Source organism: Haliaeetus albicilla, chromosome 1, assembly GCF_947461875.1.
Source record: "Haliaeetus albicilla chromosome 1, bHalAlb1.1, whole genome shotgun sequence".
NCBI lineage: Eukaryota > Metazoa > Chordata > Aves > Accipitriformes > Accipitridae > Haliaeetus > Haliaeetus albicilla.
In genome coordinates this window covers 37,376,527-37,402,705 of record NC_091483.1, presented here as the reverse complement: position 1 = coordinate 37,402,705, position 26,179 = coordinate 37,376,527, and the positions used below count along the sequence as shown (strand labels likewise).

Below are 26,179 nucleotides of genomic sequence, written 5' to 3'. Positions count from 1 at the left end.
CCCCGCCTCGCCCGGCGGGGGCAGCCCAGCGGGGTGTCGGCCCCCCGGCGCCGGCTTGCCCGCAGGCCCGCTGTGGGGGGAAGCGGGGGGCTGCCTCCGGGCAGAGGCTGGAAAGAAAGGAGGGTTAAGCCCCCTGCCCCTCACGAAAACAGCCCGGCCCGCCAGCTCCGCGGGGTGGGGGCGCGTCCCGCAGGCTCCACCCCGCCATGACATGGCGGCCAGGGGAGGGGCGGCGGCCGGGGACCCGGCAGGGAGCGGGGCCCCGCTGCTGCCCGGAGCGGAATGGCGCGACCCACCGCTCGCCCTGGCCGGTCGATGAGGGTGCTGGCGTTGGCGTTTCTCTGCTGCCTGCCGCGGGCGGGCAGCGCCGCCCTCCTGGCGCCTGCAGGCACCCGGCTTGGGGAGGAGGGGGGCGGCGGCGGCGGCGGCGGTCGTCAGAGTCGCCCTCCGTGGGACGGAGGCGGCCGGGAGAAAGAAGCGGCGGCGGCCCTCCGGGTAGGTGTCCCTACCCGCACTTACACTCGCGATCCGCGCTACGCAGCGGGCCTCCTGCCGCCGCGCTGGCTGTGGGCTCCGCCGGAGGAGGAGGGGTGGCGAGGTGCCGCTCTGCCGCTGCTAACCGGGTGACTGGGGGGTGAGAGGTGGAGGAAGGTGGCACGGCAGAGCTCTTCAGCCCGGAGTACCGAAACCCGCTCCGGCGTCCTTTGCTCTTTCGTGTTCCTCGGCCCTGCCTGCTCGGCTTCCCCTCAAGTTGCTGGGGTTGGGGTGCCGCTGGGGTTTTTTCCCCATCCCCGTTTCTGTCGCCAGGTGTCAGCCGCGGACCGAGGAGCCGGGGGGGGCGGCGGCCGTGTCCCCTGTGGTGGCCGCCCGGCGCGGCGGGAAGCGGGTTTCGCCGGTCCCGCACCTCACGTCTCCGGCTACGCAGGGGTTGCTGTCAGAGCCAGGGAAATGGGGCGACCGGGAGAAGTCGGGCACGGCGGCGGCCCCCTGCCCGCCGTAATGCCCCCCTTTTCCCCATCGTGCCGGGCGAGGGGTGCTTGAGGGGGCCGGCGGATACCGGGGCTGAGGGGCCGCGGCGGGAGTGCGGTGCCAGCCCGGCTTGATGCCGGCCCCGAGGGGCGTTGGTGGCTGCCTGTGGCGGTGGGACCGCGGGTAATGCTGCCCAGCATGCGCTGGCAGACCTCTTCTGCTGAGGGGTGCCGTGAAGTCTTCATAAAAAACACAGAAGGTGGCATTGCGGTTTTTATATTTCATGTTGAACTTCGTCACCAGAATAAGTTGGGGCAGGGGGTGTCAGATTGTCTTGCTTTCCTAGGTCAAAAAACATGTTTTTTCAGAGGTCTAGGATTCCTGATAATTTAAAGTTTGGGGGTTTAAACGTCTTCAGGCCATTATACTGTTCTTTTGCTTTACAAGGACATAAAGCAGGACAGGGTTAACTCTTATCTGAAGACATTTTTACATCTCTCTGAACCACAAGGTTTGTTGTGCTGTCAAAGAAGGGCATCGGATGAGTTTAACACAATTTGTTCTCAGCTTGCCTGTTTTGTCTGTCTCACATCGATTTTTTACCCTCGGTGCACTTAAATGCTTTTTTGGTATCTTTCTTGGATTTGAAATTAGTCTAATGGCTTTCATGTTGGTTTGCTGGGAATCCACAATGAATCTGAGGTGAACAGCTGTCTTGTTATCTAAGTTCATGTTTACTGTTCCTAACCTTTTCTTTTTCTGCTCTTACGGTTTTGGCACCACCCCTAACTTAATAATGTCCACAATATTTATTTTTTTCCTTCAGGAAAGTGCTAAAAGAATTAGATTACTGAATTCATCATCAAAAGATAATGTGACTGCTTTCTATGGAATAAATCAGTTTTCTCACCTGTTTCCTGAAGAGTTCAAAGGTACATGTTCTGGCTGCTGCTAATGCCTTTTCTGTTCTTTTTCTTATTCTTTCCCAGAACCTTGTGTCTTTCACATTTACAGATTCTTCCAGTGCTTATAGTCAGCTAGTTTACAATGTCTGGTACCAAGCTGTAAGTACTTCTGAAGGATAAAACACTCCTTTTCATGTTTCTCTAGTCTTGCAAGGTTGAATTGCCCAGAGCCTTAATATGATTTAGTATACAGACTGCTCCCTCCTTCCTTCCTTAGCAATATGACACACTTAATTTTTTTTACTAAGAAAATTTGTCTGATACGTAACCTAATCTTCCCTTCTTGCTGTTCCAGTTTGCAGTTATATGTTCTATTCATCAGGGGATTTCACACCTTTTTTAATTTTAAAAAATTAAGCATTTAGTGAAAAATGAGCAATTTGCATGTGTTTCAGAATCCTTACATTGTTCTCTTATTTTTCCCCTTTTACCTGACTAAAATAAAGTAATATTTTTCCAGTAAGTAAAATGTGAAAATTCTCAAACAAAACTTGTTTTACGGAATGGTTATTTATCAGGTTCAGTAAATCTTCACACTTTGTACCCACATTCCCTACATGGAATATTTCTGTTCTTTCTAGAACTGTAGGAATATTTACATTCATTCTGGAATATAATGATTATTTTAAAATACATGAATTTTCTATGGATCTGAGAATGAGATGCAATACCATGATTGTAACTACAGATCAAACTTACCTCTATGGCTTCTAGTAAAACAGTTGTTTGTGGGGTTTTTTTAGTTAGTAGATTTATAGATGTTTGTATTCTGTGTTTAGCTATTTATTTAAGAAGCATACCTCACAAACTTCCCAGATACATAAAAGTGCCAAAGGGAGAGGAAAAACCTTTGCCGAAGAAGTTTGACTGGAGGGACAAGAAAGTCGTTGCAGAAGTGAGAAATCAGCAAACAGTAAGTCCTGGTGTTTTCCTTTCCTGTTTCTCAAGCAATGCTCAGAGACAGTTCCAGCAGGTACATCATAGAGCCCAGTGAAGGTTTTGGAAGGGACCACCACTGCCTCAAGACTCCTTAGAGTGCTTGCACAAGTATGGCCGGTTGAACATACACAAAGTCATGTAGCATTTTATGCAAAGGAGGATTAGACTTAAAAGCATAAGATGTAAACGTTGTGCATTTAGAAATTGTGCAGTTATAAACTGTGTGTAATACATTTTTTGATCTAATTAACTAAATCTGCAAATATTTTGCACATGTGAATTTTGTATTTTTCTGAAGAGACTAAGGTAAGTTCAGTACCTGTCCTCATCCCTCAGTTTCACCTGCATGGGTATAGATCCTTTGCTGTCGTTTTCCCTCATGATTGAATGCCCTTGGCTGGTCAACACCCATATCTTTACCATTGAACACCTCAGGGGATGCATTCATGATAGGAAAAATAACTAGACCCCACATAATTACAATTTATCCCGAAGTGGCTATGGTCACTGATAAGAAACAAGCTGTTAAATCCCCGATGTCTTTCCTTACTGTACTTCACACCGTGTAACCTGGACCTTGCCTAGGAGTAAATTCTCCTTCCTATTTTAAATGCCATAGTTTAAAGAGCCTAGAACTGCAGTATAGATTCTGTTACTGTCTAAGAATTTTCCTATTATGTTTAATTTCAGTTTACTATTTCTTAAACTGTAATCTATTTCTATAAAATTCTTCAGACTGTAGAAAATTGTAGACTGTCTCCTTAAGTGCATCCTTTTCAAAAACTTACTGACTAATGTGGTTAAAAAAATAATTTCATCCTGAGCCCCAATCCTTTTTAAGAAAATTTATCTCTCACAGTAAAAACTATCCTCAGACCTATCTTAAAGGGCAAAAATGAATCGGGAAGGTATCCTTAAAATAAGACAATCACAATGCAGGAATCCTTAAAATAAGACACCCGTAATGCATTTCTAGCTTTCAGAGAGCAATACAGGGGAAAAAAACCAGTTCAATATTTTAAATGGCTGATTAAATTTGTTTATTATTGCCTTAAAAATAAAGTTCAAGGGTGATGTAGTAAATGAAGAGCATTAGAAGACCCTTTTGACTCTTTTTTTTTTTCTTTTCATATCAGGCTTCAGAAACAAAGCTGACTTTTTCTTTCTCCCCTGTTTCCCTTCTCTTTGTATAAGTGTGGAGGCTGCTGGGCTTTCAGCGTTGTGGGTGGTATACAGTCTGCCTATGCAATTAAAGGAAATAACCTGGAAGAACTCAGCGTACAGCAGGTTATTGACTGTTCATACACTAATTATGGCTGCAGCGGGGGATCTACTGTTAGTGCTTTGAGCTGGCTGAACCAGGTTTGAAACTTTCCATAAATCTCAAACCCTTCCTTAGCTTTCATATTAATATTCTCTTTTTTATGGGGAAGGTGGAGTATACAGCTTGTCTGATATTTTTTTAAATATATGTGTGTATATGTATGTATATGTGCATATACAAATGTGTGTGTGTATATATGTATTCATATTTATTTAGTCTGGAATCAAGAAAGTTTGTTCAAGCAGAATTGAAACTTGATAGGAATTTTGTGGTCCATGTATGTTCTTGTGAATGTAACAAATCAACCCCCAGGGTTTGAAAATAAGCCACAGTGTTGCTGCTGAATTCAGTTGGAACTGCAGACATACAGTACCGGTGCAGAAGGAGCCATTTATCCATGTGGATTTGAGTGTCTGGTTTAGGTGCCAGCATCTGGGGAGAAGGAGGGATGTTGAGATTTTCTGCTTTCAGAGTTCTAGGGTTTCTGTTGCAAACACTGTAAAATCACGCATAAAAGTAGAGAACCTCAGAATAAAATTGACTGTGTTTACTTTTGTTTCACTTGCAATCCAAAACAATGAAAATGCAGACATAGATTCTACTTCACTTGTAGCTAACACATTTCATTCATGAAAAACGCAAAATGTGTGTTACTAATGTGTGTAAGCAGAAACATTTTAATGTTTCAAAATTTTGAAATAAAAAGTACTGTCTAGGATGATAGTTTGAGTTATAAGAATATAGAAAGAATTCTTCAGGTTTTTGAAGTTTACAAAAAAAACTGATTGTCCTTTTTAAGAAACTCTGTAATCATACTCGTGAAGATTTATACAACCCCAGCTAATAACAGTCTATATGAAATGCAAATTTAAACAAGTTAAGAAAGAGGATATTCATCTGGATTCCTCTGAAGCAAAGTTCTCTATTCTTGCTTGGGACAGACTGGAGAAGACACTGTCGTAAACATACTGTACTGCAGAAGACAAGAAAAGTATAAAAGGTTGATGCAATGGCTTTGTAGCTGGACTTTGAACTGTGGCAGCCATTATAATACATTATATACTAGCATGAGGATTTGATGCTAATAGCAGAATTGGACTTAATTTCAGTATTTTCTGTAACTGTTCTTGGGATATTTGTGGTTCTTGAACTGTCCCAAGGAGAGGATAATTTTGTGTGTGGATGTCATTTGAAGAGAATGAATAGTCATTCATTAAATGAATGCATAATCTCTGTGTCTTGAAATTGATGAGATTGCTCATGAGGCTAGTTTAAACCAGAGATACCTTTTAAATTTTGTTCATTATTTGAAGACTTCTGAATTCTTTCTAAAGCTTTGTCCATGAACAAGGAAACTAGAGATAGTAAATACCTTATTTCTCAACATGACATTCTTATTTCTAATCTCACAAAGAACACACTGAATTTTGAGTGAGTTTTGTGGTCATTTTCAGTATGTTTTGAGCTGCATGGTGTTAAATGCATTACATTCTCATTCATTTATCTTCTTGCAGACAAAAGTAAAACTCGTGAGGGATTCAGAATACGCTTTTAAAGCTCAGACAGGACTGTGCCATTATTTTGGTCACTCAGATTTTGGAGTTTCAATAAGAGGATTTGCTGCATATGACTTCAGGTAGGTGCTATTGATTCTTTTTATTTGCTGTACTTTTCCTTCTGTGTTCAGTAACTGTGGAGTAAGCTAGAGCCAATAGCGCATTGACCAGCCAAAGGTTATGAGGTTGATTGCATCAGTTCTGTAGCTGTGTACTGGATAAGAATTAATACATAACATTTTTGAGAGTTAAGGCTTGCCATGGTGAATCCACTCAACCTTGGCATCACTAAGCGTGTTCAAATGAGAAAGTTTAAGTCTGTGTCTTGAAATGAAGTCTTCTAAATTGGCTGTGTTTAAACTGGCTATGTTTAAACTGGAACATTGAGTCAGTTACAACTTTTAATATATGCTAAGTGAACATTACACTGCTTAAGTATCAGAAACAGTAAATCCTACCAATAGTAATTGGAATTTGTTGAAAAAATTAGGAAGTATTCAGTTACTTCGGTATTTATCCATTTACATACCCACCGGCATCCTCCTCCAGCCCATGACTTTGCAAACAGTGTTGTCAACTGAATTTTGTAAAAACAACTGGTAGCTTTTTAGGTTTCTGTACCAAGAAAGTTTGTTTCTAATTTTTATCAGTACAATACAGCTGCATACTGAACTTAAAGACAGGAAATACAATTTTAACTAGGAGTTGAATTATTGCCAGATATAAGTAACTAAAATCAATTATAGCTTTGCCAGTCTATATTTGCCAAATTCAGTTATTGCACATACCATGCAGTGATAAAGATTTCCTGTTCCAGTATACTACATAAGTAAAACTGGATGAGGATGCTAATGGTAAATGTCTGATAGCGGTAAAGTCCTGTGTTTTGGTATGTTTGAGATACATATTTTAGTGTAGGATTATGTATGATATAAGAGATACTTCTGTATGTTTGAAAAACTAGCGGGAAAGAATAATATAGACTAATGATTTGTCCAAAGCTGTTTTTAATTGAGAAGAGTGATGTATAAAAGGTACATAGGGCTCACTATTGCCCACTGACTTGACCCAGAAACCTGCTTCTTTTTAGTAGCATCATATCTTTGGATCCGCACCTTTCCCATAGTCTGTGTGCCCTATATTTGTATTACTGTGTTGTAGTATATGAAATATGTAATTATTGGTGTATGTTATGTGGTGTGTAGAACTCAGACAAAACAGTTTAATTATTTGATTTTTAAATTGTACTGAACAAGTAGATTACCACCTCTCAAATTGCTTTATTGTGCTGACTTTAGTAACTTAGCATTATCACTCACTTCTTTCACAGCGGTCAAGAAGAAGAAATGATGAGGATGCTTGTTAACTGGGGCCCTTTGGCAGTAACAGTAGATGCGGTTAGCTGGCAGGATTATCTTGGAGGGATCATACAATATCACTGCTCCAGTGGCAGAGCAAATCATGCTGTTCTTATCACTGGTTTTGACAGAACAGGTGCGTTTCCATGAACTGAACTTCAACCCAGTAGGTTTTGTGGTTTTTTCCTCTTACTTGCAACTTGCCTTCTGTGGGGCAAGTGATTAAAATCCAGAACTGGGTGTTCTGTTGAGAACTGTTTGGTTTGGTGTCACATCAGTTCTGGAAGTGCAGCCTGATCCCAGGAGAGAAACTCTTCTTTGTGCTCCTTCAGTTTTGTGGGACTTCATGTCCTTGTAAAGTCAAGAACGTGGCTATATGTGTCTTTATGCTAGGAGAGGACAACACTGGAATATTAGCTCTGTCCTCTATGTGAACAACAGTAGGTTTCACTGTACTATATCATGAAACCATCAGAAACTACAAGATATTAAAATGGTAATTAACTCTGTAGAGGGTTAGAAGTTTTTTATGCTTCCCAAATTTCATGTTGTCTCTTGTTTATGAAAATGTCTCTTCCAGGTAGTATCCCTTACTGGATTGTACAGAACTCTTGGGGGCCTACATGGGGAATAGATGGCTACGTTCGTGTTAAGATAGGTGGCAATGTCTGTGGTAAGTCTGACAAAAAATAAATAAAGGGGTAAAGGCCACATGCTGGGGTATGTTTCTCCTTGTAAGTAAAGCGATATAATGGGATCCTCAGAGAGGAAATACAAATCATTGCTATGTTTTAAAAGAGTTTAGATGAGTCCAGGTGGAAAAATAAATAAGGTGGTTGCTAGTTCAACCAAGCCATGTAGTTGAATGATTGAAAAAACACCATGCAAAGGTAAAGCTATATAAGGCATAACAAATAAAGTGCTATTGTACCTTACCACATAGAGGTAATGGCATTGTAAAGTATATAGTCATGTATCGTGGTTCTAGGTTAGTGCCATCACTATACTCGGTGTAGGTAAAACAGCTGCTGTCCTGTCTGGTGGATGCAATTATCTCTGGGCTCAGTTTAGCAAACAAATGTGGAAAGTGGATCTGCCTGTGCTTGGAAAATGTGTACCTTGCTTGTGGCTGTTCTTGTAGGATAGAGGTATATACTTTTAGTGCTAGTTCCATCTCCTGCCCTCTTACTGTTTGCATGAGATTTTTCTTGGTGTTTGAGCAGGTTTTGTAGTGTTAAATACCCAGTTTCATCTTAGTGGGTGGATAGGGGGGAGGTAAGGCAGGTGAAGCTCCTATTTACCAGCAAAGATTGCTGAGCCAAATTGCTGGGCTTGGACTACTACATAGTAAGTGGTATGTGTCCGCTGAATTTTTGTCTGTTAGATTAACAGTGGAGATCTTCTGTTGGCTTTCCTTTCCACGTATGTTTCACAGTAGCTCTCTGTCATTGTAAAAGGTGTTAGATGATGTGAATCATCTGCAAATAAGAATAGATAATATTCAGTTTGCCTGTAGTCAGTAAAGATCAGGACAATGTATCCAATCATAGCTTTTCCATGTTCCTGAAACTTCTGTTCTTACTGTTGTTGTGTAAACAAACTATTTGGAAAGAGAAATTTAGAAGTAGTGATAACTAAAGCAAGTAAGTCAATTGTTGAGGTTGTCAGGAAGAATGGATGTGTTGTTTTCAAAATCCGCTTTCTCAAAAAGCAGGATCTTTCACATATGCTGTAGTATGCCACAGAAGAACAATGGAGCAAAGGCTAGTAGTGGCTCTCTTGTTGTCTTCTGATTTAGAGGTGCTCTGACACCACTTTTGAGGGTGTAAGAGCCATCAGCCTTTGATACCTTCACAGGCTGTAGTCAGACTTTGCTTTTAGTGCTGGAAGGAGTACAACAATACAAAAAGAACTGAGCATGAATAAAAGACTAGTTTGTTCTGTATTTGTATGTGCATGAGTGTTCAAAAATGTGTCTTGTAATGGAATTTATCTCTAGTCTCTTGGTGAGTTTTCAAAGCTGCATAGCTTGATGTTGTTTATACATTGCAAATGCATATGATTAAAATGGAGGAGGATATCAAGGTTTAGATTGCTTTCCAGCACCCATATTGGATCAATGCTGAATCCTCAGAAGGGATCTAAAGTTTTGAACATGAAAGCAGAGGAAGGAGGAGAGCAAATCTCAACTATAAACAGTGTCAGGCAAGGAAGAAATAAAAGGGTTGCACCTGATTCCCTGCCTCCCCACTTGTTACCCACCCCCAGCAGTTCATCTACTGTCATGGCATGGAGGAGAGAGGGCATTATATGAATATGAATTCTGGGAACTTACTTCTGGCAAGTCTCCACTTCCAGTATTTATTTAAAAAAAAATTTTTGTTTCATTTGTAGGTATAGCAGATACAGTTTCATCAGTATTTGTTTGACACTTACTGGCCAAAGACCACAAGTATCATTTGGATACACACTGTATATGAAGATTTACTTCAAAACAACATTTTCTAAAACAAGAAACTGCTGTAAGGGCAATTTCTGCTTTTAGACAGTACAGGAATGGTTTGGCTAGAGTTTTTAAAAATGTTTTTATTTGGAATGTGTGTTGCACATCAAATCTCTCATGGGATAAGAAGACTCAGAATCAACTGCAGAGTATGCAAAGAGAAGTCACAAAGGTGGACTGAAACTGCGAGTGTGAACTCTATCCAGGAGTTGAATACTGCTCCATAAAAAAAATCTTGCAAGGAAAGAAACAATGACAAATGATAAGGAATTTGGATCAAATAATCAGTATTATGACAGACTATAATTGAAATGCTTTGACTATAAGAACCACCATGATTAGGTCTGCTTTTATTGGGCCAGGAGGAAGGGCAATTGGAAGAAAATATTCTATTATTCTTTGATACTTGGCTTTCCTAGCACCTCTGACAGACAGACACATTTTGTCTTCCTCTTTTTTGTGAAATCCTACTTTTTCTCTGAAGTTAGAAGAGTAGAGGAGGGAAATGGATAGTCAGAACTGTTTTCTGAGTGTCTCTGAAGTGCTGCAGTCCTTCAGTTTCTGTCTTCAGACCTTTATTGGGTACATGTAATTTCAGAGCTCTTCAGTGCAGGGACCATGTTTTAGAAAGTGCCTGAAATATCAGTGTCTTCTGCATTCCGTTGTTAGATGGTTAGAAAAGTAAGAAGTAACTGTATTTAGACAAATGGAGGCAGTTCTAGTGGTTTAACATCCTGTGTCCTGTCAGGATGTATGTCTGCAAATCAGGCTTACCATGCTTTGAGACCTGTGTCAGTTCCGTGCCTTCTCTTTTCTCTACTTCTCAACTAACAGTGAAGCCAGTTGCAGAGCAAAAATTAAAAAACTTATTTATTATAGAAAAAAATGGTGAGGGTGCAGTTTGTTAATATATATTTGCCACCGTTAGAAAGTCAGCAATTACAGAATACTCCAAATAGAGTAGGTGTTAAATTTCCCTACGTTAATTGAATTCATAGGTGGGACTTGCTGTGAATCAAAAAGGGGTTCCAGCTTTGCTGTACCTGTAACACTGCAGTTGCAGGCAAATGTAGCTAGAATTCATAATCAAACATGTAATTCAAAAATGCTCTGAATCTTTCATTTGGAATGCTTTACCTGTATCTTTTATGAAGCACTACAATGAAAAGTGTTGAAGCAATTATGTTATTTTTGCACTCCATTACTGTTCCATGTTAATAGGTCAGTGTATTGTAACCTTTTTATGAGAAATGCAATAAGTGTTCATATTTGTCTATTGTAAGTATTGCCATTTTAGTCCTGCTTCTAAGTGTTAGTATTTTAAATGAAAGGAAGACTAAGTCCGATGTTTCACTACTTCAGGTTCTGCTGAACTGGCTGAAAACTTCAGATTAACAAAAGAGGAAGTCGTCTGTAGTCTTATAGTCTTCTGTAGCATGGCCTTCCCTTAGCAGCTTACAGACAACAAATAGCACACTTCCATAACTGGAAAACAATAGCCAAAGTTCCTAATTGGCATTGATAAGAGTAATGTTGTTATAATATATCAAACACAGATGTTTCAGCAGTGTTTTTGGTGGTACAACCAGGCATAAGTACCTAAAGCACTAAGGTACAGAGCAACTCACCAGAAATAAAGGCCTACAGCATGTGTGTATTTCCAAGGGAAGCGTTTAAAAAGACGAGAGGCCATCTAATGAGATGGCAAAATGGCTTTATCAATATTCTATGGCCAAATTTGCTTCACTTTTATTATATATCAATTTTATCCTTATTTCAATGATATTTTGAATAAAAAACACTTCAAATGCCTGTCAGACTGTTGTTTGAACTTCATGCTTGATTTAGAAGACTGAAGCAAAGACGAGCTTTAATACTGCTTTATTTGAAGTGCAAAGTAAGTACTTACTTATATCTGCTATTCTTAACAGTATAGGGAAGGGATTTACATTCACATGTAACACATAGATAGCAACATGATTCTTGATACATGTAAAAGTTCAAGACGCTTGGGTTTCTTCTACAGATTCAGGACTTATTTCTTTAAATTTAGCTCTTGAAATTCTTAACCCAAAATTCCTTTTGAAATTCCACTAGAGCTCAGAAACTAATATTCTTCCAAAGGTGATGAGACTAATTATGTCCTCAACTAGAAGTAAATTAATAATAGCCATTAGGCAAACAAATACAAAAATATGTACAAGTAAAACATGATCGTGATAATTCTGTATAATTTTCTCCCTCTCTGTACGTGTAGGTTTTAAGAAGCCAGCTAAAAGTTAAATTGGTCATTTGAGTTGAATTGGGGTATCATTTTAGTCTTAATATAGGCTAACTCAATACAGATTATTTTTTCTACAAACAATTAAGTTTGTTCCACAAGCCCATCATACTATTCACATAGCTGTCACACATAAATACATATTTACACACCCACATTCTGTGAGAATAGTGGTTGTATCTGAGGGATAGCACCACTCGAGGTGAAAGTCCTGAAGTTCTTTACAGCAACCACTCTAGAAAGGCAGGCTAGTCAGAGTCGTCGCTGCTAAAATAGGAGCTGTCGCAGTATTCTGCCGTGTAGAGGAATTTATGAATGGTTGGGTTCATCTTTGGTATCCAGTGTCTTGGCACTAGAAATGTTGAAAGATTGAACAAATCCACAAACACCTTGTATCTGTCACTGAAAAAGACAATCGGAATAATTAATACTGCGGTACTGGCATAGAAGGCCATAATTTCAAAATCCTCAGGAATCATTCCATCTCTTTTATTTATTTAATAAGGTTTCTGCACTAACCCTCCTCCTGAATATTCCAGAGTAAGAATCCAATCCCGTTTCTAGGGCATAGCAGATTAGACGTAACAAGGAAATACGGTTGCTATAGTCACACCTTTCTTCTGAAAATGCAGAGTATGTAGGCTATAATCTCCAGGCCTCCACTCTCATGGTAGATATGAAGTAGAATTTATCTAGGAAGAATCTTAACCTGAAATTAAGGAAGAGTGAGGAGGCTTGCTGAAAAAGACAGTGAACCTTTAATCTTCTAATTCAATCTAACCGTCTGCTTTCTGTTCCACCCTCTGTTATGATGGTTGTGATGGGAATCGTTGCCCACAGCCATACATGGCAGTCACCAGCTATGTACGGTTCCTATTTTTGTTTGTAGAAAACAAACTTCAAAGAAGGTCCTCTTAGAAAAAGATGTTCTAAATACCCTCGTGCTTTTTGACATAATGTTGTTCAGGACTGCCAGGACATAGCTGCACCTAAAAGGCTTAAATTGCCTAACTAGCTGAATCCTCAAATTTTGTGTAAAAAAAAAAGTTCTACGCATTCAGAGAGTTCTGCGCTCAGGCCGCAACTATCCCTTTTAAGTTTCTTTTCTGCTTCATCCAACAGGAGGAAACATGTTTCTCATTGTTGCCTGCACAGCTTGAGAGTATTGATTACTATCAGCTTTAAGAATATATTCAATCCTAAATTGAAGTACCTTAGGTTGTACAATGGGAGATCACGCTAAGGAATAAAGAAACCATCATCAGTTGCACTGTAGATGGGACTCACTTCCAGCCTGTATCGCCTCATTAATTCAGGCTAGCTTGCACGCAAATTGAACAGTGCAGGATCATTATTATTGCTATTACAGTAACACCTAGATCCCTTGACTGAGAATTATATATGGCACTTTGCACGAGTGATCAAAAGGAGTTCTTTTTGCCCCAAAAGGCTTGGAATTTATATACATCAACCTGACCGATAAGTAAATGTGCAACAGCCAGGAGGAAATGCTGGAGTCCCAAAAGAGAAACAACAGCCCTCTGGCCTCCAGTGAGCTGTCTGAAATCTGCCTCCAGGCATTACAGTATCTACAAACTGCATTATTGCAGGTAATGGGGGAAACGCATTCTCCTTACCTCACTGTTGAGCGCAAATACTGGTAGCCAGATGAGCCTCCGGTGCCAGCCTTGCTGCCAATCATTCTGTGCACCATGCAAACGTGGTTATCTAAGGAATACAAAAGGACAGGGCGTGTGTTCAGTGTTAAGATAGAAGCAAAGGGTCACATCAAGGTGCATCGCTGAAATATTAAAGATTGTACAGAGGTCTTTAGAGAGATACAGGACTACTAGGTCTTCAGCAATGAAGGAGTTAATTATGCCACTCTTCAGTCAACTAATATAAAATTATTGTTAATACAATAATTATACATTGTATATAAAATAATATATAAAAATATATATACTTATTTGTAATTGATAATTATAATTTTTATATATTATGCTCTGTTAATACAGTATTAATACATTAATTTATGGATGTCTAGATAGGGAAGGAGCAGAAAGAATGTTTGCATATGAAGAAATCTCATGAGGACATTTTGGGAGACATTGGAAAATACATGCCTGTCTCTTGAATAAAATTGTTCACCTATCTTAAAGCATGTCATAGAAGCAATAGCTATACCTATGTGTCTACTGATGACAGAAGCGGGTGTTCATCTTTCCCTTTGGCCAAAGTAAAAACAAAAAAATGTCATTCCTAAAGGATGAACTCAGAAGCTCAATTCTAATAACTCTAGGTATAACTTGTCTAAAAGAGGGTGAAACAGAACAATTTACTTGCATCTAAAAGAGGGAGTGTTACAGAAAGTCAGAAAGTGAAACTTACATCTCCACTTGGTCATGAGCACATCGATATCCATAAGGGAGGTAAGAAGCTGAAAGGGAACCTGGAAACGAGGCTCCTCCCTTGGAAAATGAAAGAGAAGACAGTGAGACCTCTCACAATGTGCTGTATTTTTCAAAGTAGTGATTCACCAATGTGTAATAGTGACTTAACATACATTTTTCCTGAATTGGTATTGAAATGACAGTAGGTATTCTAACAAATGCTTCTGCCATGTAAGTCTTGACATGTGCCTTTTCCCTCATACTTGGAAAAATACTCTAAATCTTTCTAGGACACTTTGTAGAACAGTCTGAACAAGACATTTGCTAGTTTCAGTCTGAGGGGCAGCATTTGGTCGGACAAGAACCGGCTGCCCAGAGAGGCCGTGTAACCTCCTTCCTTGCAGATATTCAAAACTCAATGGGTCAAAGCCCCGAGCAGCCCGATCTGACCTTCAAGATGGATCTAACTAATCTGGGGGTTTGTGGAGGGTTGGACTAGATTACTTTCCAAGGCCCATTCCAACCTAAATAAATTTGGTGCTGCTGTCCTTAACCTTCAACCTCTCCTCCTGCCAGTAAGCATTAAAGATCTATCTTCTAACATTACCTGTAGAAGTAGATCATTAAGGCTCCCTTCAGTGCTTTATAAGACAGTCGTCTTTCTCCTGCAAAATACAACTGTCCTTAGTTTGTTACTGATTCTTCTGCAAATTTAATGCTATTATATGATTATATATATATATCATGTATAAAAAATAAAAAGTGCTATAGACATATATTAATACAATCTACCTTTACTAAGCAGGTGTTCATGGCGTTTTTCATCAAATAATGAAAGTAACACATCTTTCTGTTTTTGGAATTCAGATAAGTCATCATCTTTTTCTTCTGATTCTGGTTTGGCCTTTGATATTTAAAACAAAAAGAGGTTTTAGAATTCAATGGGGAAAATTAAGCACTTGAATGACCCGTGATGTAACTTCTATTTTCATCATAAATACTCCATAAGTTTACATTTTAAATGTAAGAACTGTAGTTTCAAACAAGATAAATGAGTCACTGAATCACTGTCCCTTAAAAAGCACAATTACCACAAAATGTACAATTAAATAGCTGTCAACACAATTCAGATGAATCAGTGTTCAAATAAAATGGCAGCTTAGACCAAAAGACTTTTCTTTCAGACTAGAGGCCTTAAAAACACTTAATCTTCATTAGTCTGAAGTCTTTTCTTTTTTTTTTTTTTGTTAAGGCAAAAAGAAGACATCCTTGCACAGCTATGGGTAATAAAGTTGTAAATAAAAAAGTTTAGATAAGTTAGAAAGTTGTAAACAGATATTCTCAGGAAATTGATTAGTTCATATGTTACGGTGGGGTTTTTTCCATTTAAAATGTACTTAGAGCTACAGGTCTTACAATATTCAGGGATTTTCCTGTGCTTATTTGCCAGTGTAAGTCAAATGATCACATAGCAGCAAATTGCCACATACTGTTAAATAGAAATGGGCTGTTTATAGTGACACTCTATACTTGCAGGTCAGGGGCCCAAAATTTGTGTTTACTCTGAACCATAGATGCAAGCACTAACTAAAGGTGAAGTTGTAGTTTCAGTAAAATCAATTTCAACCCTTCCATTGATACTGTTTCTTTCCTTTTGTGATCAAAATCATCCAGGTATTACATGCTTTAAACCATCTTAGATGTCAAATTACAAACTTATTCAGATTTCCTGAAAAATTTGCAAATTTTTCTGCTTCTTGCAGACAGAGGCTGCTGAAGATTAAGTGAAGTGAGTAAGAAACTGGGAGCGGGCCAAAAGTAAAATTTATGCCAGGATGTCATTTTGCCAGCTGTCTTTTCTTATAGCTAGATCAAGAGTCACTATATACCTGCACCAAGGCAAATTCCTCTTCTAGACCTTTTAAAACATTCACTTCAAATTGTCCCCAGAAATCAAATCCTTCTGCATCGAGTCCCGGAGTTCTTTCCAGCCATGCCTTTAATAATAATAATAATGTGTTCAAACATTAACAGTGCAAGCACATTACCCTAGAATTACAAGTTATAGCAACATAAATTATGCTGCTACAGCTGTTGTGGTTTAATATCCCTCAGAGGTGCTTATTGCTGGAGTAAGGATGTCCACATAGATGACTTATACCTGCATAATGGTGCCGTGCAAACACACTCACAGGTTCCAGGTTAAATGATCACTGTTGGAAGACAAAAGCTGTCTCATTCTAAGAGTATCTTTAAAATCAACTCCCTTATAGATAGAGGAAAACAATCTTATGCCACATATGTAGGATAATTGTAAAGGTAAATCTCATCTATACAACCAGTTTTTATCATGTCAGACAGGATGAATACTGATCAAGCAGTCTGTCATTAACTTATGCCACAGTATGTGATGATACAAGACTTTCTCTTTGATTTCCTTTTAATAATGGAAATGAAATTAGGAGGGGAAAAAAATTAGGAATCTTTATGGTTAAACTCCCTTTAGACATCACTTACTTTAGCTCCTTCTCATCTGAAAGATAAAAGAGCATTAAGTCTTAAAGAATGAGGAAAAGCTAGAGAAATTTCTTATATATTCTGTATCAGGTGCCATTAGACAAATGGATAGGGCTAATAAGAGTGGATGCTTTTATTGAGGTTTATACTGCATTATTCTTTAGAAAATTATGTAAATTTTGTGTATGAAAATGACAAGGGAGTTAGAGAAATTACTGTGAGTCATTCATAACACTGAGACAAATTAAATCAAGGTAAGAGATAATGAAACATTTGTTAAACACCTTTTTTCCTTTCCATTTTGGGTTGTCATTTTTCCTTTTCTTTTTTTTAACCTCTCTAATAGCTATCACTAACAGTGGAAATATTTTTAAAGTTTTCTTCTAAAAAGGATTTATCATTGTGAAAAACAATGCAAATGAAACAGTACATTTATGTTCTTAGCTCATACATCCACAATGCAATTTACTAGTTTAACAGACTTTTCAGACAAGAGGAAATGCTGTGAAAAGTCAATTGGTTTACTAATGACTTACTCTTTTTCATACTAAATTTGGTAAGAATCCAAAACACAACTGACTGGGAAATTGCCAGCATGCTTGCTTCTCTCAAGGAAGAAGAATTTGTCACTAACACCAATGAAGGACATTCTTGGGAGATGGGGGAAAACAAAGCAAGCTCTAAGACAGACATTGTTACCTCCACAAGTTGCAGTAGCGTTGGTTCTTGCTCTGATTTAAGCAGTAATTCATAATCCTGTCCCTTGAAGTTATCTCGATAATGCCTCCTATTGTAGGGGACTCTCAGACTTTGGGGAACACCAATTTTGTTCTCTAGCAAGCGAAACTGCAGGCTCTGAAAACCTGAGGCTGGGCTTAGGTAGTATCTTTGGGAACAGAAGAAAAGAAGATACAAAAATGCAGGATATTATTTTACAATGATGGTGTTCTCTGGTTCTCAACAAAATAAAAAAATACATATTTTATATTTGAAGAATATCGGATATCTGAGCATTTTTTTCTATGATTGCAATTAAGAAAAGAAAAAAGCCAAGCTATTTTAATGCAACTACAATGTATGTATAACATATTCTACTTTTCTAGCTATATATTGTTTGTGCATACACTTATGTTTGTACTGTGTTTTAAAATGGCAGCTTTGTGTGTGTGATGTACAGGAGGAGATGTTAGTGAATATCATTTCCTTTCCAGACAGAATGAGCAGCTTCACCCCAAATAGCTATTACAAAAATTTCCACATCATTAAAGTGCCAATGAATGCATTTTAAATAGGCTTGTTATACAGAATAATTGCTATGTATATAATAGAATAATGTTCAGAAAAACATTTAGTGGGTTTTGCTTGAGGGATTCATTAATGGGATTCTTTCAGAGTTAAATCACGTGACCATGAAAAAAAAAAAAAAAAAAGACTAATAAAAGTAATCTGAAATCCCACATTGCTACATAATTGTAATGCACTCTGAATTGCAAATATAAGATTTGTCAGAAATAAAGCATAGATTTGATCTTATGTTTGCTTATCAAATAACAGTATGTTGTTGAAAAGCAGAAGCAAGAATGCATCAAAACAGACGATTGGCCCATGGCTTTCCCCTGCTGTAGTGTAATGCTAGATGATACGGATGTTTCAAACTTCCAAGAGAAGCAAAATTGTAGTTTCATATACTTTTTAGTTAGGGAACATTAAAGGACAGAGAGGAAAGGGCACTAAAACAATGCAGAAGTGGATGGGATGCTGGACGGCACTGAGGTCACGAGTCAGACGGGTCGGTGACACCAGCAGAACAAAAACAGCAAGAGAGACAGTGGGTGAAGCTGTCGCACATGGTAGTGTAGTGGAAGGACCTAGCCAAAGTGAGGGAACAGATCGAAATGCCATGGGAGAGGTGAGGCAAGCCAAGGGATCCCAAAGAAAGCCTGGGCAGAAGGCAGAGGGGCTACCAACCATCCAGCCCAGCAATACACCGGGCAGCTACTGGAGAGCAGAAGTTATTGGGGAGAAAGAAGAGACAGCAATGCTTCCTTCAGCCACTTAAAGCCTCCAGCACTGCAGACCCACTAAAACACGAAGCAAGGAAACACTATGCAAACCAAGACAGCTGAAATATCTGTTTGATAATCTATGGAGAGTACATTTCTCTCACCCAAGCACTTCTATGATTTGCTATGGAATACTGCTGCAACGGCGCGGTGGTAAGTTTCAAGTAAATTGTTAATGGAACCATGAGCTATTTCTACTGTGTTATCTTTTGACTCTGAAACCATTCAGCAGCACCTCACACAAACATCAACAATTAACTTGTACTTCTTTGCAGAGCATGCTGGACTCACATTCATGCTCAACTTCTCAATTGACCCTTGCACTCTAATATCACTGTTGTCTCTCTAAGGTATGCTCTCACCTTGCTGAATGATGCAGGTACTACAAGCTGCCAGAGCACATGCAAAATTCACAATCAGTTCTAAGGGCGGGAATTACCAGCTCATGGATTATTGTGGAGGAATAGTAAGTATTCACCTGAAATCAAAGAAGTCCAATGCAGTCATAGTTTCCAAAACTGAGAACTGTTCCACAAGTAATTTCAGAATCATTGAAATTCTGTTCATTCGAGTAATAACCTTCAGCATGTTCCTCTCATCTCTTACCTGTAGAAAAAATAAAGATCATAACCAGACAGAATGGTGTTCTCTTTATATCCTACCTATTTATTTCAGGTCTTTTCACTGTTGTACATCACTATAGTTCCCAAGTCCTTTCCACATGAAATCCATAGCAGCAGAATCTCATATTGAATAGAGCACTTTGTTTTTAACTGAAAACTGAAACTATAATTTTCAAAGATTGAAATCTATTTTTCTCTGACTGATGATACATTACAACTAGGCCAAATATATAGGATTTCTTTTTCTTTTCTATATTTTTAACTGAAATAGACGTCACCACTAGCAATTAAATTATAGACCAAAATCATTTCTATCATGATCATTTCCAATGATTGCAATACAATTTTAATAATAGATGACATATGATAATTATATTATGCTTTCTATTATAATCACTTCTATAATCAAGTCGTAAGGCAGGTGTGGAAAGTACTTAAAAGTTGAGATGCAGAATAATCTGAGAAGTACATCAGGAAAGCACATCTAAAAAGATGTTCATGAGACATATGCATTAGCAAGCAGAGGAAAACAGAGAAGACTGCATCTGGTGGGAAATAGAAGATATTAAATGGAAAACACAGAGACTCTCTTCTGGCTAAATTGAACATTTTGCCTGCAGAGGAGTCTGCTAAAATTCCTATTAGTTTCAATGGGATTAAACTTCTCTCTAAGACCTGGGCACGCAACCAGGAAATATCAAACTACAAAAATGAAAGATGATAACCATTTCCTTAATCACCTGGCTGTGTAGTTAACCTTAACACTGACATTTCAAATTCTCGTTATAAGCAAAGTTTCATTTTTCACAAAAACAAATAATGAAACATTATTCTGCTTAAGAACTGATTTTGATCAGTTATAATTTGATGTAATGTTCAACTAAAAAGCCAACAAAATTATGGATGTGGAGGATAACGGAGAACATTTTCATTGGACATTATGATAAAAAGGTTCCTTCTTTCAGTCTGGTCTCGTTTCAAATTTTCTTCATATACACATGCCCATAATGTTATTCAAGGTATTTCTCAAATTACACAGCCTTTTTCTGTGGATGTAGTATTAGGTCAGGAGTTTTCTGTTGTTGTCTATTATTATGAGGTGTGTTTATCTTTGGACAAATATTTAGGAATATTTGAAATATTCCTGTTATATTTGTAATTTTCAGAAATTCTCATACAACTGTACACTGTGATTTTGATTGTTGCTTTTCTGTTGGATTTAATAATACACAACAACCAAAAAGAGTTTTCCTTTTGTATAGCAGGTATTGGATGGAAGGATATAGTATGTAGACTTCAAAAAATTGAACAAAGGCAGAAGTGACTTTTCAACATAAAAATACTTGTGAGCCCTCTGTTTTTCAGTTTTGCCTCTAAGCATGCTTTTTCTGCAGTAGAATATTCCCAAGTTAAGTTTCTGCAGTTATCCAGTACTAGTAGGAGAGTATGAATTGGTCTTTGAGAGTGATATATGCAAAAGGCAGACTTCAGGAGGAAACAAGGTTTTGCTGATCAAATGTCTGTACTATCAGGATATAAGAGCCACTCAACCAAATTTCATTGAGGTTTTCTGATGCTGTTTTCAAAAAAGAGCACATGTTGCTTCAGTAAAACCAAATATATCAGGCTGGAAGGCAGGAGGCAAGAGAAAGAGAGGGGCTGCATTTTCCCAAAATTAATATTTGCTTTCAACTTACGTGGCCATTTTGAAAGATCACCCGCACAGAGTCCATTTCCCACAGAATCTGCTTAAACCAAAGTTCGTATGCTACAACAAGAAAGGCATTGTTAGCATTAACTTCAACATTACTTTGTTTTTTCTTCATAGTCCTGAAGAAGTAAAATTCTTACATTTTGATTTGAAACGAATAGCCTATGTTTACATTGCTGGTGTATACCTGTTACATTATGCTGTCCTTTACCTAAACTATTACATGAAATAATCTAGTGTCAAGAATGTTGACAGAATTTTTTAAAGCATGTTTTACACATCAGATATTTGATGTACAGAATGTTCATTACAAAAGGAGGAAAGAGAAAATCTAGATCTGATATGCCAATAAAAGTTAACTCCAGAGCTGCTTACAATCCTTATGTCATCTACATATTTCCTGTCAATAACAGGAAAATATCATCAGGCCAGTGCATGCAAAACACATGGATATTAGCAGCCAGGGAGTGCCTAACCAGTATGCTGGCTTCCAGACAGCCTCTAGATGGTTAAAACTGGATTGAAGTTTCAGAGAAGGCACAAGCCAACACACAAAATTTGCCTACAATAAACTGCATAGCAGCCTCTTACTCAGACGAGGAATGAATTTCACCACCTTAATTTCTCTAGAAACAGAACCATCCAAATCTTGGTTTACCAAATCCAAAGGTTATACTTCTGGCTTCATAAGCATAGAGTTGATTACAGCCTTACAGCCTTACAAATGATATATGGATATATACAAATATAAATGCAGATAAAAGACAGAGCTATTGTAGTGATTGTGTCTAAAATTAAAACAAATTGTGTATTGCATATTTCAGCATTGAATACATTCCTTGTGGCAAAAATGCCAGTCAACCACCACTGAACTCCTCCCAATCACGTACCTTGATGCGTCACAATGAAAAGATGTTCATCATGGATTTTGTTTCCTTTCTTCTCACTCTGAAGTTCTTGAGCATTCAATATTTTGTTCAGCTTAAAAATAAAGATAAGACTGTTCTGTAAAGCTCTCAATTCTGCTATTAGCAATGATAGTCCTACTGTGTAGAGCTAATATTTAAGGATAATATTAAAAAAAATATATAGGCCTCATATTCCAGGTTGTATGAGAAGTTAGACTAAATGGTCTCATGTGTCACTTTTACTTTTTAATTTTAAAAAAATCTTGCCTAAAATGGAACATTTAGATACGTTAACTAATAAAGTTTGGAAAATCATTTTAAGGGTATTTTTAATTATAAAAAAGAGAAAACAAAATATACAGCATGTTTACAGATCTTACATCTATACTGTCATGTTCCATGAAATGGCGTTCCTATAGTAAAATTCCGTGTAATCATGCAATAACATCTGCACAAGAGCTCTGATTTGAGGCTGTACTAGTTAGTTCCATTCTGGCATTACTAATTTTTTTACTGAGCCAAATTTACAATCTAAACATAGTTGTTTTAAAAGAAATCTTTGCAAGATTCCATATAGTACATCAAGAAATAAGTCTCCCATTCAGAAGCAGAGTAATTCCACTCACTTCAGTTCATGCTGTCACAGAAGAAAGTCCGGAATCTTTTATTATTTATGGCATTTTATTTTTACTTAGTTCTTAATTACTTCTAGTTGTTGTGTTTTTTTGTTTGTTTTTTTTCTCTGTGTGTGTCCCATTAGTCATCATCCCACCCCCTCAATTTCTGCAATATGTTTTTCCAGCCAAATATTCTGGGCTTTCATGCAATAATTTGGGGAAGTTGCACACGGCTTGCTGACATGGAGAAATTGCCAAGTGGTCATTGTCAGACCAACAAAAGCCTTTCATGGTGCACCACTTTACAGTTCAGGTTCACCAATATAAATAATTCCCTACCAGAACCCCCAAAATATCCAGCTTCCCTGCAGCTTGAGAAGCCATCCCACAGTCCACCTGCACCATCCCAGTTGAGACAGGCACCTGTGCCCGTGACTCACGTGGGGAGCTCAGGTAGTCAAAGGGCACTTGGAGACCTGTCTTAGTGACTGGCTGACTGCTGGGAGAAGCATCAGTTGCAGGTCCTGGCTCAAGTCTTAAGAGAGACCAGGGCAGTAAACAGGAAAGCTTAAACTTACTTGTAGGTAGTCTCCATAGACAAGTCCACCCTTGCTGGCTTTATTTATCCCTTCTTGTGACTTGTCATCTTTGTCATCTTCCAAAGATAGCTTGTTAAAATTAAGTCTAAGAAGGAAATTAAGTCAATATATAAACTATTTAGTAAAAGAACTATGAATATACATGCCTTTTTACTAACAGATGCATCTACAATTCCAACAATGCTTTGTTTTGAGAAACTGAACCACTAAAGCAGGCTTTTGAGAAAAACAGTATACCTGAAATAGCTCTTGTCACAGTAACAGCTGGTAGCATTACATCTATTTCATCAAATAACAAGTGCTCAGACAAGTCCTTGTACAATCTCTTTTCCTTTCGCAATAGCTACAGCTGTCTATTTGTTGCTAATCATTAATTCCTTTCTGAGCTTTCATATTTTACATTAACATTATATCATTTGAACCGGCATTATGAAGCAACACACAGGGACAAGGGACTCACAGGTAACTGTTCCCCGCGAAGGGGCACCCGCTCATGATTCCAGGATCCAAACTCGCTGAGCTGCACACCAGGGAATATACTCCGTTAGTGTTCCCAAATCCACTGCAGCCACCTTATATGTAACCTTATCTCACTGCCTAGGCCAACCCCCAAATTCTCCTCCTTAGCCCTCAGCCCATCCCCGCTATTCAATAATTACAGAAATTATCGCGGCACAAAGATCAATAAGTTCATGTGTTGTTGGCTCTCCAGGTTTGTTTTTTTCTTTCAATCAGTCAAAACAGGACTGGCTGGCATTCTTGCCTTGTCCTATGGCACACACTTTTTGTGCTTTTTACTGCAAGGTTTCCGCCACTTGCTTCTTTGAAGGCTGAGGCTGGTGTAAGGGGTAAGTCAATGAGAGGTCTGTGTGTGAGAAAAAGGCAATATTTAATTGTTAAAGTAGGTTTTTAACTTGCAGCCCCTACTATCAAGATCTCAAGATACTTTTAAGTTCAAAAAATGAAACATATGGAAAAGGTAAAGGGGAGGGGAGGGGAAGGAGAACATATTTCTATGGCAGACTGAATAATGCTTGTAAGAGGTTTCGAGTAACACACATACTTTGGAAAAATGCACACAGATTAAGTAAAAGAACTAAAAATAATCATGTACACCTCATGCTATTTTTCCAATGGTTTAATTCATGAAAATTCCTTAATTTTATTTCTTCGTGCAAAAGTTTCACTCTCATTTATTGACAAATGTTACTCAATTCTGTTTAATCATCAGCTTAACACACAACAAAGTAACATGTAATTAGTGTGCACTTCCTGCCTGCCTGCCAGCCTTTTCTGAAAAAAAAGTTAATGCTCAGTTTTACTGCAAACAAAGCTACAGGGCCCCTGTGACCCCAGACCATTTGCTCTCTGCAAGACTTACTCTGCTTAGTGGTGTCTGTGCGGTGGTTCCAGCTGTTCTAGTCACTTAAGAGTTAGCTGTCTCATAAAAAAGTCATATGGAGTATGTGGGTGACGGGATGTATACCCAGCTCAGCCAGATGCCGTATGTCAGGCTATGCAAATATTAGCTTAAACTAAAGCTGAGCCACAAGAAAAGTAGGACTCCACTAAGGGAACCCACCAAGGAAACCCACTAAGCAAGGTCAAGGTGTTCTTCCTTCATGATATAAAACCTGACAGAGGAAAATAATCCTCTTACCACACAAAACTGTACATCTGCCCATGATGCAGGCAAGTAGGGAGGAAGGTGAAGACTCTGCGCTGGCGCACGCATCAGAAATTAAATGTTGAAAACTGTGGTTTTCACCATCCCATTTGCAGCTTGATTACAAATGTAATAATCTCTCACATCCACGGATCTCAAAGGCATGGACAAGGAAGGTTTATCTTGTCATTTCTGTATACCTTCACCTGAAATATCCAGACTGAGCCTCCATAGTGAAATCCAACTTTGTTACCTTTTCTCACAGCACAAGCAAAGAAAGAGTGTGAACCTAGTAAAAATAAGGACAGTTGAAAAATATTGGACTCTTAACCTCACCAAAGAAGTCACTGTCTGTTTTCTTGTACAGTTTTAGTTTCTTCTGTGGGACACAGAGAATACTAAACTTCCAGAGCAATTGTCTCTGACTTGCAGCCTTTCCATTGCCTACCCTGTAGGCAAAGGACTTTGAAGTATCAGAGCCCTTTTAAACTCTGTGCTTTACAAAACATTAACTCCCTATTTGGGAAGTAATACTTCTCTTAATTGGTTCAGGGTTACCAAACTCACTCGAAATCTACCTGAAGATACTATGTGAACCAAGCACTATACAAACTTCTCTTCTGATTCAGCAACAGACAAGCTTCAGTCAATCAAATAAATTAGCCAGACTACAACGATTTAGGAAGTTATTTCCAGTATTTCCAACATGTTCAAACTCTCTGTTTAGGGACCTTGTAGCTGATTGGTCCCAAAGCACCTCCATCCTAAAAACCACAAGCCTAGTGACACTTGTGAAATTAGAGAATCCAAGCGAAACACATCCACTACTCATCATTGCTCCTGCTTGATGACCATGTTCACTTTCTCCTGTTATACCCTCTTGCGCTGGTGCAATTAGAAAGCTTGGCTATCCCCAGGACCCTCCTGCTGAAAGAACATTCCCAAGTGTCTCTGAGTCCTTTATCACCAATATCTGGCTTTCAATCAGTTCCTCTTGTACTTCACTAGCAACCAAGAACCTTATAATATATATGAGAGGATTCAAAAATACGATTCTCCAAATATTCAGAAAACTGCAAAGATGTTGGAAAAAAGAAATATAAGCAGTTTGTTTCAGGCCTACACTTGGACCACAAATACATTCTTCTAACCATGTTTGTACAACATCATGCTTTGATTCAAAATAA

General features: G+C 38.5%; 2 protein-coding genes across 2 annotated transcripts; one reads left to right on the top strand and one right to left on the bottom strand.

The window, feature by feature from the left end:
- Nucleotides 1-55: 55 nt before the first annotated feature.
- On the top strand, nucleotides 56-11,426 carry CTSO (cathepsin O). The gene is made up of 8 exons (XM_069785881.1): nucleotides 56-495; nucleotides 1,796-1,901; nucleotides 2,714-2,847; nucleotides 4,068-4,235; nucleotides 5,712-5,833; nucleotides 7,084-7,247; nucleotides 7,692-7,784; nucleotides 9,506-11,426. The coding sequence occupies exons 1-8, from the start codon at nucleotides 283-285 to the stop codon at nucleotides 9,538-9,540; spliced, it is 1,035 nt and encodes a 344-aa protein (XP_069641982.1). The 5' UTR covers nucleotides 56-282; the 3' UTR covers nucleotides 9,541-11,426.
- Nucleotides 11,427-11,479: 53 nt separating this feature from the next.
- TDO2 (tryptophan 2,3-dioxygenase) lies at nucleotides 11,480-24,131 on the bottom strand. Its single transcript, XM_069785868.1, has 12 exons — nucleotides 23,787-24,131; nucleotides 23,306-23,411; nucleotides 22,093-22,183; nucleotides 21,189-21,259; nucleotides 19,347-19,474; nucleotides 17,505-17,691; nucleotides 16,178-16,285; nucleotides 15,081-15,192; nucleotides 14,896-14,953; nucleotides 14,287-14,366; nucleotides 13,533-13,623; nucleotides 11,480-12,297 (listed from the first exon to the last, which is right to left on the bottom strand). Exons 1-12 carry the CDS (start codon nucleotides 23,819-23,821, stop codon nucleotides 12,144-12,146), a joined length of 1,221 nt encoding a protein of 406 aa, XP_069641969.1. The 5' UTR covers nucleotides 23,822-24,131; the 3' UTR covers nucleotides 11,480-12,143.
- Between the last annotated feature and the right edge of the window lie 2,048 nt (nucleotides 24,132-26,179).